Source organism: Hydra vulgaris, chromosome 15 (genome assembly GCF_038396675.1).
Source record: "Hydra vulgaris chromosome 15, alternate assembly HydraT2T_AEP".
NCBI classification, from domain to species: domain Eukaryota; kingdom Metazoa; phylum Cnidaria; class Hydrozoa; order Anthoathecata; family Hydridae; genus Hydra; species Hydra vulgaris.
Window position 1 is genome coordinate 35,749,361 of NC_088934.1, and position 13,878 is coordinate 35,763,238.

Sequence of the window (13,878 nt, forward strand, 5' to 3'; positions counted from 1 at the left end):
CGGTGGGCTTCCTGAAGGTGGTACATCTGGGACAATTTAAACTGCAAAATGTTGTATATAATGTTTCCCTTTGATGAAAATTTGTTTTAATATAACTTTATAAATACTTTCATCTAAAAAAATATATTTGAAAATTAATAATATGTGTATATATGCATTATTTTGATTTTGTGAAATATTCATGGATTGAAAATTTACACAGCGATAAAACACCTTGTTATACTCCGATTGGCCCATGCGTTTTAAAAATTTTTAAAAATTACTCTTTTTATCACAAATTTACTTAAAATATTTAAATTTTTACACTTTATTAGAAGATTTATAGCAATAACTTTGTCTAAACAAATTCAAAAAAAAAATCATGGGCCCACTGGAGGATTTTTTTTTTTTTTTGTTAGTTGTATTTCGTCAATTTGCACACATTTTACAATTTGCATCTTGATATACAGAAGGCCCCAAGAACTTCGAGTCTGGCCTCGTCCCGAAGGGAGTGAAATATTTTTTAGTTTTTGTTTCAGGTGCCCCACGAAGACTTTACGGTCATGTCAAAGAGTACCGAGTAAGAGCATTTAAATATGAAGTTCACATCTCCATTTTTACCGATGGAGCTTAATATGTCCTGAGCTCGTTACGAACTCCGAATCCTTGCTTGTAAAGCAAGCGCTCTAACCACAGCGGCACGGCCGCACAAATCCCAAACCCCTGAGCCAGTCTGACCCTGAATCTAAATATATGTTTACAAAAAATGTAATCTTAACATCAAGCTTTAATTGATCTGATTAAAATATGTAATTTTTATCTTTATTTTTATTAATATAGTTGTGTTTTTTGTTATATTTTGCAGGGAATGAGAAAAGAACAAGATACTCATGTCAATTCTTCAATACAAAACCATCTTTCATTGGCAATATCAAAAGTTGTTGCAAATGAGAGAGAAATTACCATTCTCAAAAATGAAATGGTAAGAAAGTAACTTCTATAAAAAAAATTATTTTAATTAAACATAAATATAAAAAAATTGACAACAAAAAAATATGCGAAAACTAACTGCTCCTTACGTCTAGTTCTAAAAATCTCTTAATGTGTGCTGAAAAGTAAAATATAAATAAAATAAAATAACAATGAATTAACTAAAAAACCAATTCAACTCTTTCCAATTGCTATAAAAAATAAAACAAATACTGCATGAAATAATTTCAAAAAGATTAAAACAAAACTGAACCAAAAAGAAGTTGTATAATACTAAAATTGTCAGTATTGATATAACTTATTTACCAGTCATTTTAGTTCTAACTTCTTCCAAAAAAAGAAAATAGACTATAAAAATAAGAGAAATCAAAACAACCAACAACAAACAAACGATTAATTAAATTTTTATTGTAAAATTGAACAATGAACAATATCAATTCTTTTTAAAATTAAAAATGACGTCAGACGACTATTAACGAACTGTTAAATTATAGTATTAGCCAAATTCATTCGACGCGGTTCGCACACTTGCGTATACGATGTAAGGAAAAAAAATAAAAAAAATGGTAGCTTTTCAGTTTGATAAAGTATCAACAAGTGTTCTACATCTTAATATTTATATATTTTCTGGTTAGGTTTTTAAAACGCTTTAATTGTATTGTTTTTCTGCTTTATACTTTGTAATAGTTTTAAATTAAAAGTTTCACTCAAAAAGCTCTACTCAAATACTATCGTTTACCAAAATCAGAAAGTGAACAAAAAACCTATGTAAAGTTTTAAAACGAGTTTATAAAGAGAGAAAAAATACAAACAATTTGCCAGACATTATTATTTAAGTTAAACAATATGAAAAAAGATGCAAAAAAAACTGACTAGCTAAAATAAAACTTGAATCAATTATAAAAACAAAGTGATATGCTAAAACAAAAATGCAGTTCAGCAAATCAAAAATTATATTTATAAAAACTCATTGTTTCGGAGTGATGCGGTTACGAAGGTCAATATTTTAAATAGTATTAAAATTCTCTCTATTAATAAGAAATTTTCTATGGCTTTTAAACCGTCGAGTAATTTGTACATTAGTATTTTCAGTGTTATTTGGGATATATTAGTGACACTTTTGTTATTATTTTTAAAAGCGCTATTTTTTCCTAGAGCATTGTTATTATTTGAATCTTCTGTGAGTTTATTGCTATAGATTCAGTGTTTTCTATTTTACTGTTATCAATGTGAAATAAAACTGCGTCAAATAACAACTTATGAAAACAAATAAATTTGATGAAACAAAGGCAGTTCTTAGTGAGTATTTATAATGTGAATGTTGACACACAGATGATTTGCGTTCAAATTTCAATTTCATTAGTAAAAAGTAAACACGTTACAACTAAACAACCATTTTTTTTAAGGGTTACTCCAATTTTTAAACAATTAATGATGCATCTTTTTAAAAATAGTTTTTCTCTGAAAAAGAAAAAATATTTTTAAAAGAAAACAGGAAAGAATATTTTTTGAAAAGAAAAGAATATTTTTTTGCATGATTTCGTATATTTGTTTCAACTAAAACAATAACATAAATAAATAACTAATGCCTACTTGTTTTTTTTATCAACTTTTTTTTATTTTTTTTTTCTGCAAATTTGAAATCTCTCTAAAACCCTTTACCAAAATAAACTCAACTTATAAATTTTGGTACACACAAGAAAAAAACGACGTACTCTGAGGTCACATTCCTTTTCTAAAATAAGAAAAGACAAGAAAAGTTTTTTAAAAGTCTTTATAAAATCTCCGTTTATGTGCACAATAAACTAAATTCAATATTTAATATGTTGAGTTTAAAAAAAGGTTTATATATAGTTAAATAGGTAATAAAAATGAACGCATATGTTTGTTTTTATTACTTATTTAACTTAATCTTTTTTTTAACGAAATTAACAAAAAAAATCCTCATTGTATCTTCATTATATTTAACATTACTTAAGTAATTTATAGCTTCAAATAGTTATATATTTTTCATTATAAAACGTAACTTATTTTTAATATTTTGTTGCTGTATATATTGTTTTTTATTTAGGTTTCTATTACTCATTAGAATGTTTTAAAATTGTTAAAAAACCTCAAATATAACGAAGCTCGGTCTTTTTGCATTAGTCAGATTTTGCATTACTGTCATAATACTTTTTTTTTACTTTTATAATCGAATTAACTTTATTTTCACAACCTACTAGACAAACTAACTTCAAAACTTGAAATTTACTATTTTAAACACTAGTGTTTGAAAGTTGGATCAATTACAAATACAAAACAATTTTTTCATGTAAAATACAAGGGTTGACGATAGTAGGGTGAAAGAGTTGGGTAACACGTATCCCTAGCTCTTTTTTTAATTTAATAAAAAAACTTATTGACATAATAAGTGTGAAAAAACTTTTTTTTTCTTCTGGATCAATTGAAATTTAAAAGCATTTGTTCAACTTTTTAAATTAGCGTCAAAAAGCATGTGAGAGATTCAAATTTCAAAAACTTTGTTGTTACAAAAAAAACAACTAAAGTTAGCTCTTAAAAACATGTCAGCTTAAACTTTACCTAGCCAACCAGCATACATAGGCACATAAACGTCCTATACGCCTGGATATGGGACTTATACGGGGATCCCCGAGAGGATTATCGAGGGCCCTGTAGGGGGGCTGTATGAGATACGAGCTCGAATGTCCATCTGAGTCCTAGATGTTTCCTATTTTTGCTTTTACGGTTCCCAGCTGCCTGCAACAATCCTATAAGTATCCAATTTTCTTATAAGCAATATATCCATAATACGTATTTTAATATGCATATTTATTGGTTTGTATAATGTGCATGCAAATTAACGATAAAAATTATAGATTTCTATACTATTAATTGTTTATGTCTTTGTACAATTTACAAAATGATTTATTATGTACTCTTTATGATGCATATATTAAAATGTTGCCTCAATTGCCGGGTATTTTTATAACTTCTTACTTTGAGGGGGCTGTAAACTTTGCAGGGTCATCACAACCAACCACTAAGAGATTTTTGCATGAAGTTTAAAATTTGTCAACAAATATAAATTTTATTAGGCGTTTTTGTTTGTTTCCAGGCTCTGATCAAAAGCGCCCTTATTTGTTCATGAAAGCATCGTCATTTAATATTAACAAAAATATAAATATTTATAAATTTCTCTATGTCTGGAAGTTAGCTATTCTAATACCAAAAATTAGCTCCTATGACCATGCTGTACACTCTCAATTAAAAGGTGTTATTTTACACTAAATGGTGTGCAGCACGGATAACACCAAAACGGTGTTGAATCATAATACACCGCATGAAAATTAAACTAAAAAACACCGCTTCGGTGCATTTCATAGTGCAAACCTTTTTAGAGGTAATTTAAATCGTTTTGGTGTTAATTTACTCTGTTTTGATGTATTTTATACTGTGCACCTTTTTAGTATCAATTTACATTGCTTTGGTGTTGATTTACACCTTTTTAGTTTAATTCATTCTGAACACTTTTTTAATGTTTATTTAGACTGTTTTAAACAAAATAAATCTTTTAAAAGTTAAAATACGCATGCCCTACTAAAAAACACAACCTTCTATTCAGCTTAAACTGAAAAAATTGAAAGCTAGATAAAAACGCATATTCTGTTAAAAAGAAAAACTTTCTCAAAATATTTTATTTTAATTATTGTGCTCTATATTTTATGTAAGTTAAAGTTAGTTTAAAATTTTCAGATTTCAACCAACCACTGTTTAATTTTATAATTTGAACTGCTTTGATAACACAAGAAATATTTTCTTTCAAACTAATTACCATAAACTAAAGTTTTACAACATTTATTTTTTTCACTCTTCTCAACTATATTTCACCATTTCAAATTAGATCTTCACCATTCAGCACCATTCAGCGCATTTTTACAAATACATTTCTTTAAAAATTATTAAAAGATTTTTCAATGAGCTCCCATTTTCATAACCACTTCAAAACTTTCATTTAATCAACTTTAGATGCTTTAAGCTTGTCTGAAGGTAATACAGGTGGTAATGGAATATCCTTCTACAGTAAATGATAAGTTTGCATTGATTTGTAATGCAATATCAAGCCAAATTGAAGCATATTTGAAAATTAAATTTGATTTTTTTTATTTGATGCCTTTCAAGTTCTTTAAGAGAAGAAAGCTTTTCTCTTTCACTGCTAAAATGTGAATTGAAACTTTCCAGCATACTCCTTTTCTTTAACATACACTGGCGTGTTACTCTGAGAAAAGATTTTAAAAAAACTGGTAAACTTTATTAAAAAAGGTGGATAAAGATTTTTATCATTATAAAAACATTCAGCAACTTTCACTTTAAATAATTTTACGGAACACGACACAATCATTGAATCTGGAAAATGAATCTAAGTTGGTGAATCAGTAACTGTAAGATAATTAAAGATCTTCAATAACATCGTTTGATAAAAACTTCTGATATCGTCTTCTTAAAGAATTAAGTTGGTGATTTTCTTTGATTAGACATAAATGAAAGTTAATCTATTGCTATGCTAGCCGGGTATATTGTAGGGATAAGCTTCAGATTGTATAGCAAACGAAGTTTGCTATACAATCTGAAGCTTTGCTGATGCTCCTTTGTGTATTAATTTTTTATCAAAATTTTCTTAGCAGATCACATATGATTTAATGACAATGCAGAATTTTCTATTAACAAATCTGGTCTAATCTATTATCTCTCTCAAATCATCATCCTTAAAAAGTCAAAAACTGGGACTACTTCACCACTATTATAACTAGAATTATAATAAACAACACAGCATTCATTAACCATAATTACTTAAAATAACTTAAAAAGAGAAAACTAATAAAAATACAAAGTATGGTGAAGTTTAGTGGAGATTTCTATTAATCCAACGCAAAAACTTTTATCAAGTCTCAGATTTATATACCTAAAATTTATAGCGCAATAATCAAAATATTCTGAGAAAGTTTGTATATCCAATATAAAAATACATTTTACCAAATGCCCTTCTATATTTTTTTAAATTTAAGCAGAGTAGAAGACCGTGCACACGTCACAAAATGTAGTAATGGGCCTTGCTAAAAATTACCCCTAAAACTTTACTACGGATTGTCAGTATAAAGACCTTGGGAGTTGCTTCGAGGTTTTTAAAAAAATTATAAATTCAACACATTTTGAGATATCAATCTTTTTTGTTTAAAACAAAGTATTCTCTATGTGTACAGTACAGTTGATTTGATCAGTTTCAAGGCACTAAATTCCATGGCACACTTTGATTCTAAAAAAATTTAAAACTTAAATAATAAAAGTTGTCTTAGATTTTTAAAAGAATGTCAGGTTTGGCTACATGTTGGCAATTTTGGTCAACCCTATATAATATTATTCAAATGAAATCCAATCACTTATATAATTCGGTTCTGTGAACCAAAATAGTTCTTGTTTCTTTTTATTTTAAATATTTTATCAAGTTTTATTAAAATATTTTTTTTAAAAGTGACTAGTACATTGGTTAAAAAATGTTAACATCTCAGGAAGGTGGTGGTTAAAAAATTTTAGATTGTTAACGGTAAAACTAAAAACACATATTTTGCTGGCATAAGTTTCTTTTTTGTTCCTCTGAGCAACTTAAATTTGTTTTAATGTTGTTTTCATTTTAGTATCAGCTTTATCTGGAGACTATTCACAAAACCTTCCCAATGATAATACAAATCTCTCAATGAATATCTTAACATGGGCAATAATTAAACCAGGTTAAACCTGGTTACAGTACTCCTGCAAAATTGTATGACTCACCTCCAAATCATTAAGGTCCTTTTTCAAAGGTTTGTTACAGATTGTTCCCAAACGTATTGTAAACAACCCTGTCAAATTTTCTTTTCAGAAAAAGAAGATTGGATATTTAATGAGCTAATATAGTTCAATATAACTCTACTTACGTTTCCTTCAAAACTTCTTCCCTGGTACCATTGACACAATGCATTTATCTCACTTTAAACTCTAACCAAAAGGAAATGATATATTCAGCCAGATGGTTGACCAAACCCATCAACGTGTGTAGCTCTGGAGGAGGTATAGCTTCTCGTATTAAACTATCGTCTTCTTTTTAAGAAAATATGAACAGACAGCATTCTTAAATTACAATATATTCTTGTAAGGATAACCAGCATCTACATATTTTTGATACCAGTGTTTAAGTTTCTAAATATTCGGAGGCTTCCAGACTCAAGACTTGACTCACCATTACACCATCTACATGCAATATTTCCCTTTTGACTTAAAACTCCAATCAGAGTGTTGATTAATTTCATACCTGATGCCAGTGAAAATTTTTACGTTTATAAATGCACTAAATTTATAATCTTGGATAAGTTATTTTTTGTTTCAAAACAGCTAGTTCAAAGAACTTAAAAGTTTACTCCAAATTTTTTATGCAGATATGCAGAGGCAAAGGTCATCAGTACTCACCAGGCCTAGAGTCCAAAAATCTTGTAAAGCAAGTTCCTTAAACTAAAAATCATAATGAAAATAATCTAGTTTATTCTATGCTTAAGCAAACATATATGGATGAAGACAAAGATATTTGTACTAAAGTTAAACTATCTACAGAAGGTGCACTAATCACAGTTACTCTTGGAGTGAAGCAGAAAAAAGAGAACTATATTAGTCTGAATAAGATTTTAGATTTTTCTCTGTCCAAGCCTATCTGTTAAATAATAGTATAAAGTTTGAACCAAAAATGGAAGAATTGAGAAAGAATGGTATGAAGTTAAAAGCAAATATGCAAGAAAAATTAGTTAACCAAACATCTGAGTCATTTTTATGGCGTTGTAAATATCTTCATGGAAGAGATAAGTAAATCAATAATGAGTAAAGTAGATAGTGTTTGTTTTTGAGATCTTGTTTTTATCAGAGATTCGTCAGAATTTTTAAAACTTTTTATGAAATATTGCTATCAGGTTCCCACAACCACTTTAATTAGAGTAGGAATTGATTCTTTTTTTGGGTCATTAAAGATAATTGCAAGCTTGTTCAATCCAGATATGTATAGGTTTGAGGATGAGAGATAATATTTGGGACATACAGTGGTACCAAAACATAATTGGTCCTTGCATATGTTAAAAGCTGCTTCTTTTTGTAAAAATATTCACTTTTGCCTTTTTCACAACCTGTACAATTTTGACAGTCTCAATTGGTCACAAATGAGTATAAACTATCTTTGGTCCGCTTTTCCCTAAATTTTTTAGGTATATAATTACCTTATTTTTTCTTAAAAATATATACTTGTTGTTTGCACCGACAATTAGGAAAGGTTATTCACTAGATACTTTAAACTTGCAGACAGAGGAATTTATTAGAGATTTTAGAAGACAGCAAACCCATTTCAATCTTCTTAATTGGTTGTGGTTTCTTGTAGGTGGTACTCTCTCCCATAGTAAAAGAGTAAAGGGAAAATGTTGTTAATTACTGAAGTATAAATCTTCAATGTTTTGTAAAGACTGCAATTGTGTACACTTGCATTATTTACATGTTGTTTACTATTTTTATCAGAACGCAACTCCCAAGTTTTATGAAACCGAATTTTGTCCTAACATTGTGTGAAATAACTTTTTAGTGTTTATTATCAACACAGATTTTTTTTAGAAACTAGAATAGTTTTTTAAAATAGCTTGATTTCAATGTATTTTTAATTGTACTCAAATGCTTTATTAATGAGTTTATTAATGTCAAAACTTTTTTGTATTTCTGTGATGAAGTTAATGTCCGAGATATGCTCTTTTTTTATCCTGTTCTTTTTTTATAGTCTTTTATTTATCTTTGCAACTGCCAAACTTTATTAAAATTATTTTTGTAGAAGGCACCCTACTTTTTGTAGCACGTTTAGAACCTAATTGCGGTTTTTCTATATATAAAATAATATTTGTATATATATATAAATACAGGGTTGTCATGAATAGGTATCTCATTTGATGGGGCTCGTATGTAATTTTTGCCCATTGTTGTTTGTTTATTTTGTCGTATATGTTTAGAGACCTAAAATAACAAAAAGGTTTTTGATATTTGACATTTTGCCAACCATACTTCAAAACTTGCCAACTGAAATGCTAAATGTGCTAACTCAAATGCATTTACAACAGTTCTTAGGGGTGGGACACCCCCTATACTCTCCGCTCGGAAAAACACTGTATATATATATATATATATATATATATATTTATATATATATATATATATATATTTATATATATATATATATATATATATATATATATATATATATATATATATATATAATATATATATATATATATATATATATAATATATATATATATATATATATATATATATATATATATATGTATATATATATGTATATAAATATATATATATATATATATATGTATATATATATATATATATATATACATATATATATATATATATTTATATATATATATATATATATATATATGTATATATATATATATATATATATATATATATATATATATATATATATATATATATACATATATATATATATGTATATATATATATATATATATATATATATATATATATACATATATATATATATATATATACATATATATATATATATATATATATTTATATATATATATATACATATATATATATATATATATATATATATATATATATATATATATATATATATATATATATATATATATATATATATATATATATATATATATAAATTAGTAAAAAACACTTATCTACTTTTATCTTCGACTTGAAGTTTAACCATTGCTGGATCATCAGGAAGAGTTACTAAATCTCAAAAAAAATTCAAATTTTAGAAAAAAATATTTTACAGGAAGTTATAAATTATTATAAAATATTTTTAATTACTATATTTTTTTGTTAACGGGAAGAGACAGAAAGTAATTATGAAATAATTTTCTTTGGAATGGGGATAGTTTAATTTGGTCATTTGTTTTTATAAATTTTTAAGAGATATTTATTTTCGTGCCTACATTTAGAAATTAATTCAGATTTTTTATTTAATAAATTTTCTTGATTTAAATGAGTAATTATTTCAAATTTTTCTTGCAAACATAGCATACATTTTTTGGAAATGTTATTATAGGCAGGGGCAGATTTTAGAATAGACCATTGTAAATTAAAATTTTATTTTTTTTCTTTTAAATCCCAAATATATTTTGACAGCATAGTCTCTTTTGAATATTTTTTGTGTTTAAACGATTGTTTGTGGTTGGCATAACGTTTTTTCCATTCCCCCTCGGTTAAGCCAATATATTGTTTATCAGGGTTGTTTTGTGAGGAAACAATTCGCTTGTAAATTACATTTTTCGAAAGGCATTTTCCATTTAGAGGGCAATCTTATATTTGTTTACAATTACAATAATCAGTGTTTTTTTCTTTTATATGTTCATTTTTATTAATTAACGAGTAGTTGTGGCCTTTTATAATTCTTTCTAAATTTTTTGTACAACTATAACTTACTTTAATGGTATTTCTGTTAAAAATCTTATGTAATTTATTAGAGGGAGGGAAATGTTTGTCTACTAATTTTAGAAAAATTTTACCTATATTTGTTGAAACATTTTTGCTGTATGGGGGGGTTAAACCAAATTACGTTTCTAAGAAATTTTTTTGTTAAGAGATTTTCTACTTATATATAATTGCACTGTTCTTTTAAGAACATTGAGCACTCTATTTTCTAGAATGCGTTTTAAAGTTGTTTAAATATATATATATATATATATATATATATATATATATATATATATATATATATATATATATATATATATATATATATATATATATATATATATATATATATATATATATATATATATATATATATATATATATATATATATATATATATATATATATATATATATATATATATATATATATATATATATATATATATATATATATATATATATATATATATATATATATATATATATATATATATATATATATATATATATATATATATATATATATTCCCGTATATAAAAATAAACATTTGATACTAGAGTGTGTTAAGCCACCACCTGTTCAAACATAACTCTTATAAACCTTAATGGTCTACAATAAAATAAAAATCACTGGATACGCTGTAATTAGAGTTTTATATAAATAGATAGTCAATACTTACACCTAATTTTTGATGCTAGGTTGTTTGCATTTTGATAAGAATTGAAAAAGTATTGAAAATTTTAGTTATGGAAAACTTTATTTTGACGACAGTTTCTTCAATAAATCCATATATAAAATAATCTTTGCTAAAACAGTCACAGCTTTTTGAGATATTGTTTGATTTGAAAATTTGTTCACCTTTAAAATACTGTATTAATTCATTCTCCAATGATAGGGTAGATTATGGTAATATGAGCACCTTAAGCGATAATATTTTTACTTAATTAATGTTATTTTTTAAGCTAATTTCAAAAGCTTATATTTTATAAACATTTTACAACGATCTTGTTTTACAATTTTTATCAATAAAATTTAAATAAAAAAGTTAATAACGACAGGAGCAAGTAGATTACAGAAGTCTTGTCACCAAGCCCCTTTAGTAAGCGTAAAAAATTTTTACAAAGTTCTCATTATATAAATTTACGAATACTCGTTATATAAAACAAGTTAAAACATAATTACAACAAGACCACGACAAGTTGCAAAATTTAAATAAATACATACAGTAAGGAATATTACAAGATTTTTTTTTTTTTAAAAATACAAAAATATGTTTGTGTCTGTTAATTCAAGTAAATACTGCTTAACTATATTTTTAAAACAATTTAATAAAGTTATACTTTTCATATTTTCATTAAGAACTATGTTCCACAGACGAGGCTCTCTATATGAAATTGAGTAATCTGATGTTTTAAGAGTTGACTTAGGTAAATTGAAATTATGAATAAAGCACCTCGTTAAGTATTTGTGATTAATTTTTCGAAATCGGTTATTGAAGGATTTTGGAAACATGTCATTTTGATATTTGAACATGAATAACAAGTTTTGAAACAGGTTCAACTCATAGACATTAGGAGCTTTAATTTCGCGGGGTAACGGCTCGGAGTGGGCGTATTTATGCACATTACATATAATTCTAGTGGCTTGATTTTGCTTAATATATATATTTTTTAATGCTGAAGGGCAAGTAATTGCGCAAGCAATATTACAATAGCTTATGTAGTTAGGGATAAAAGAGTAATATAAATCTATTAAACAATTTTTACTTAGTGGTGTTTTGTTTTATGCATAATGCCTATAGTTTTAGAAATTTTGTTTTCAACTAGCGTAATATGATTTTTCCAATTAAGATGTTCATCACATATTATTCCTAAAATTTTAAGTGATGAAACTCTGTTTACAAGATTGTTATTTATTAATAGCTGAGGAAGTTGCAGAGGTAAGTCATCGGATTTAGATTGATGATGAAATAAAATGTACTTAGTTTTACTGATATTCAAAGAGAGTTTGTTTGATTTTAACCAGTAATTTAGGTTTTCCAGCTCATGATTTTCTGTATAGAAAATTGTTTTTATATTTGAATGGGTATAAAAAATTTAGCGTTATCAGCAAAAAGAACAAAATTAAGCCTGTTTGAAGATGGGTGGATTTACGTAAATCAGAATTTTTTCGTTTACGTTTTTTATTTACATAAATCAAAATTAATGTAAATTTGAATTTACAAATTTTATTTTTAAGTGGTATGGGTAATAAGAGTACTTTCTCTACTTTTTAAAACCTCTCTGTTTTTAAGACAAAATTTTGAGTGTACAAATGTCTAAGTGGATCATGAGTAGGGATCTCTAAAAGTTGTTTATTCGCAAAAAAGTTTGGATCCGGCAAAACTATATTTTTAAAAATATTCCAGTTTTTGCGTAAGGTGCTCATATTACCCTAATTTACCCTGTATCGTAACGAAGACCAAGAATATTCTTGGTCTTTGTTAGTACTATATAGTAGGTACAGTAGGTAGTAAACCAGTAGGTAGCTTTAAAATTTCCATCAATTAATCAATTTATATAAAAAATTGTTTATAAGAAAATGAAGTAAAGCTTCAAAGCTTTTGCAAACACTCATAAAAATCTTTAAGTAAGGAAATTGATTGGAAAATAATTAAAAGAAATCTTTATAAAGAGGATGAAGAGGTATGGTTGTATCTCTTCTTCCTTTGTGTTTAATTAGTTGTTGTATAATCCAGTTTTTTGTATGAGAAACGGTTGTTATTGTTGAACTGAAATAGAGTTATGTCCACAAAAAATATTTTTGTGTTTTCTTCTTTTCTCGTGATAAAAGATATTGATGATTGTTTGTTGTTGATGTAATACAAGAATTTTATGAAAAGCTAAACTATATAATTCGGCTATTTATAAGCGTAATTTAATTGTTGTTAGGGGTAAAGGTTTAAAATAAAATGAATTGGTTTGAAATGAAAGGTTTTTAATAAAATGAATAATGAACTAAAAAGAATATTATCATGGTTTAGAAAAAATAAATTATCTTTAAATACGGATAAAACAAAATTTTTACTTTTTTACCCAACCTCTAAAAAAAAGAGAATCCAAAATATCTTGCCTGACTTATTAATTGACAATACAATCATAAAAAGAGAAAAAATTATAAAATTCTTAGGAGTCATAATAGACAAAAACTTATCTTGAAATCAACATATTGATAATACTTCCATGAAAGTTGCTAAAATAATTGGAATTCTATATAAAGCTAGATATATACTAAATAAACACCAACTAACTCAACTATATTATTCATTTATTCATTGCCATGTAAACTATACTTATATTAAATAGGGAAGCGCTCACAAAACCAAACT

At 26.0% G+C, this 13,878-nt stretch overlaps 1 protein-coding gene across 2 annotated transcripts in view; it reads left to right on the forward strand.

Annotated features, from left to right (window-relative positions):
• The window catches only part of LOC136091346 (TNF receptor-associated factor 5-like), a 101,701-nt gene that overhangs the window by 61,273 nt on the left and 26,550 nt on the right, over positions 1 to 13,878 (forward strand). For both annotated transcript variants that reach the window (XM_065818804.1, XM_065818805.1), the window contains exon 7: positions 845 to 961. In XM_065818804.1, the coding sequence (XP_065674876.1) occupies positions 845 to 961 (117 nt within the window). The remainder of the gene's footprint in view (positions 1 to 844; positions 962 to 13,878) is intronic.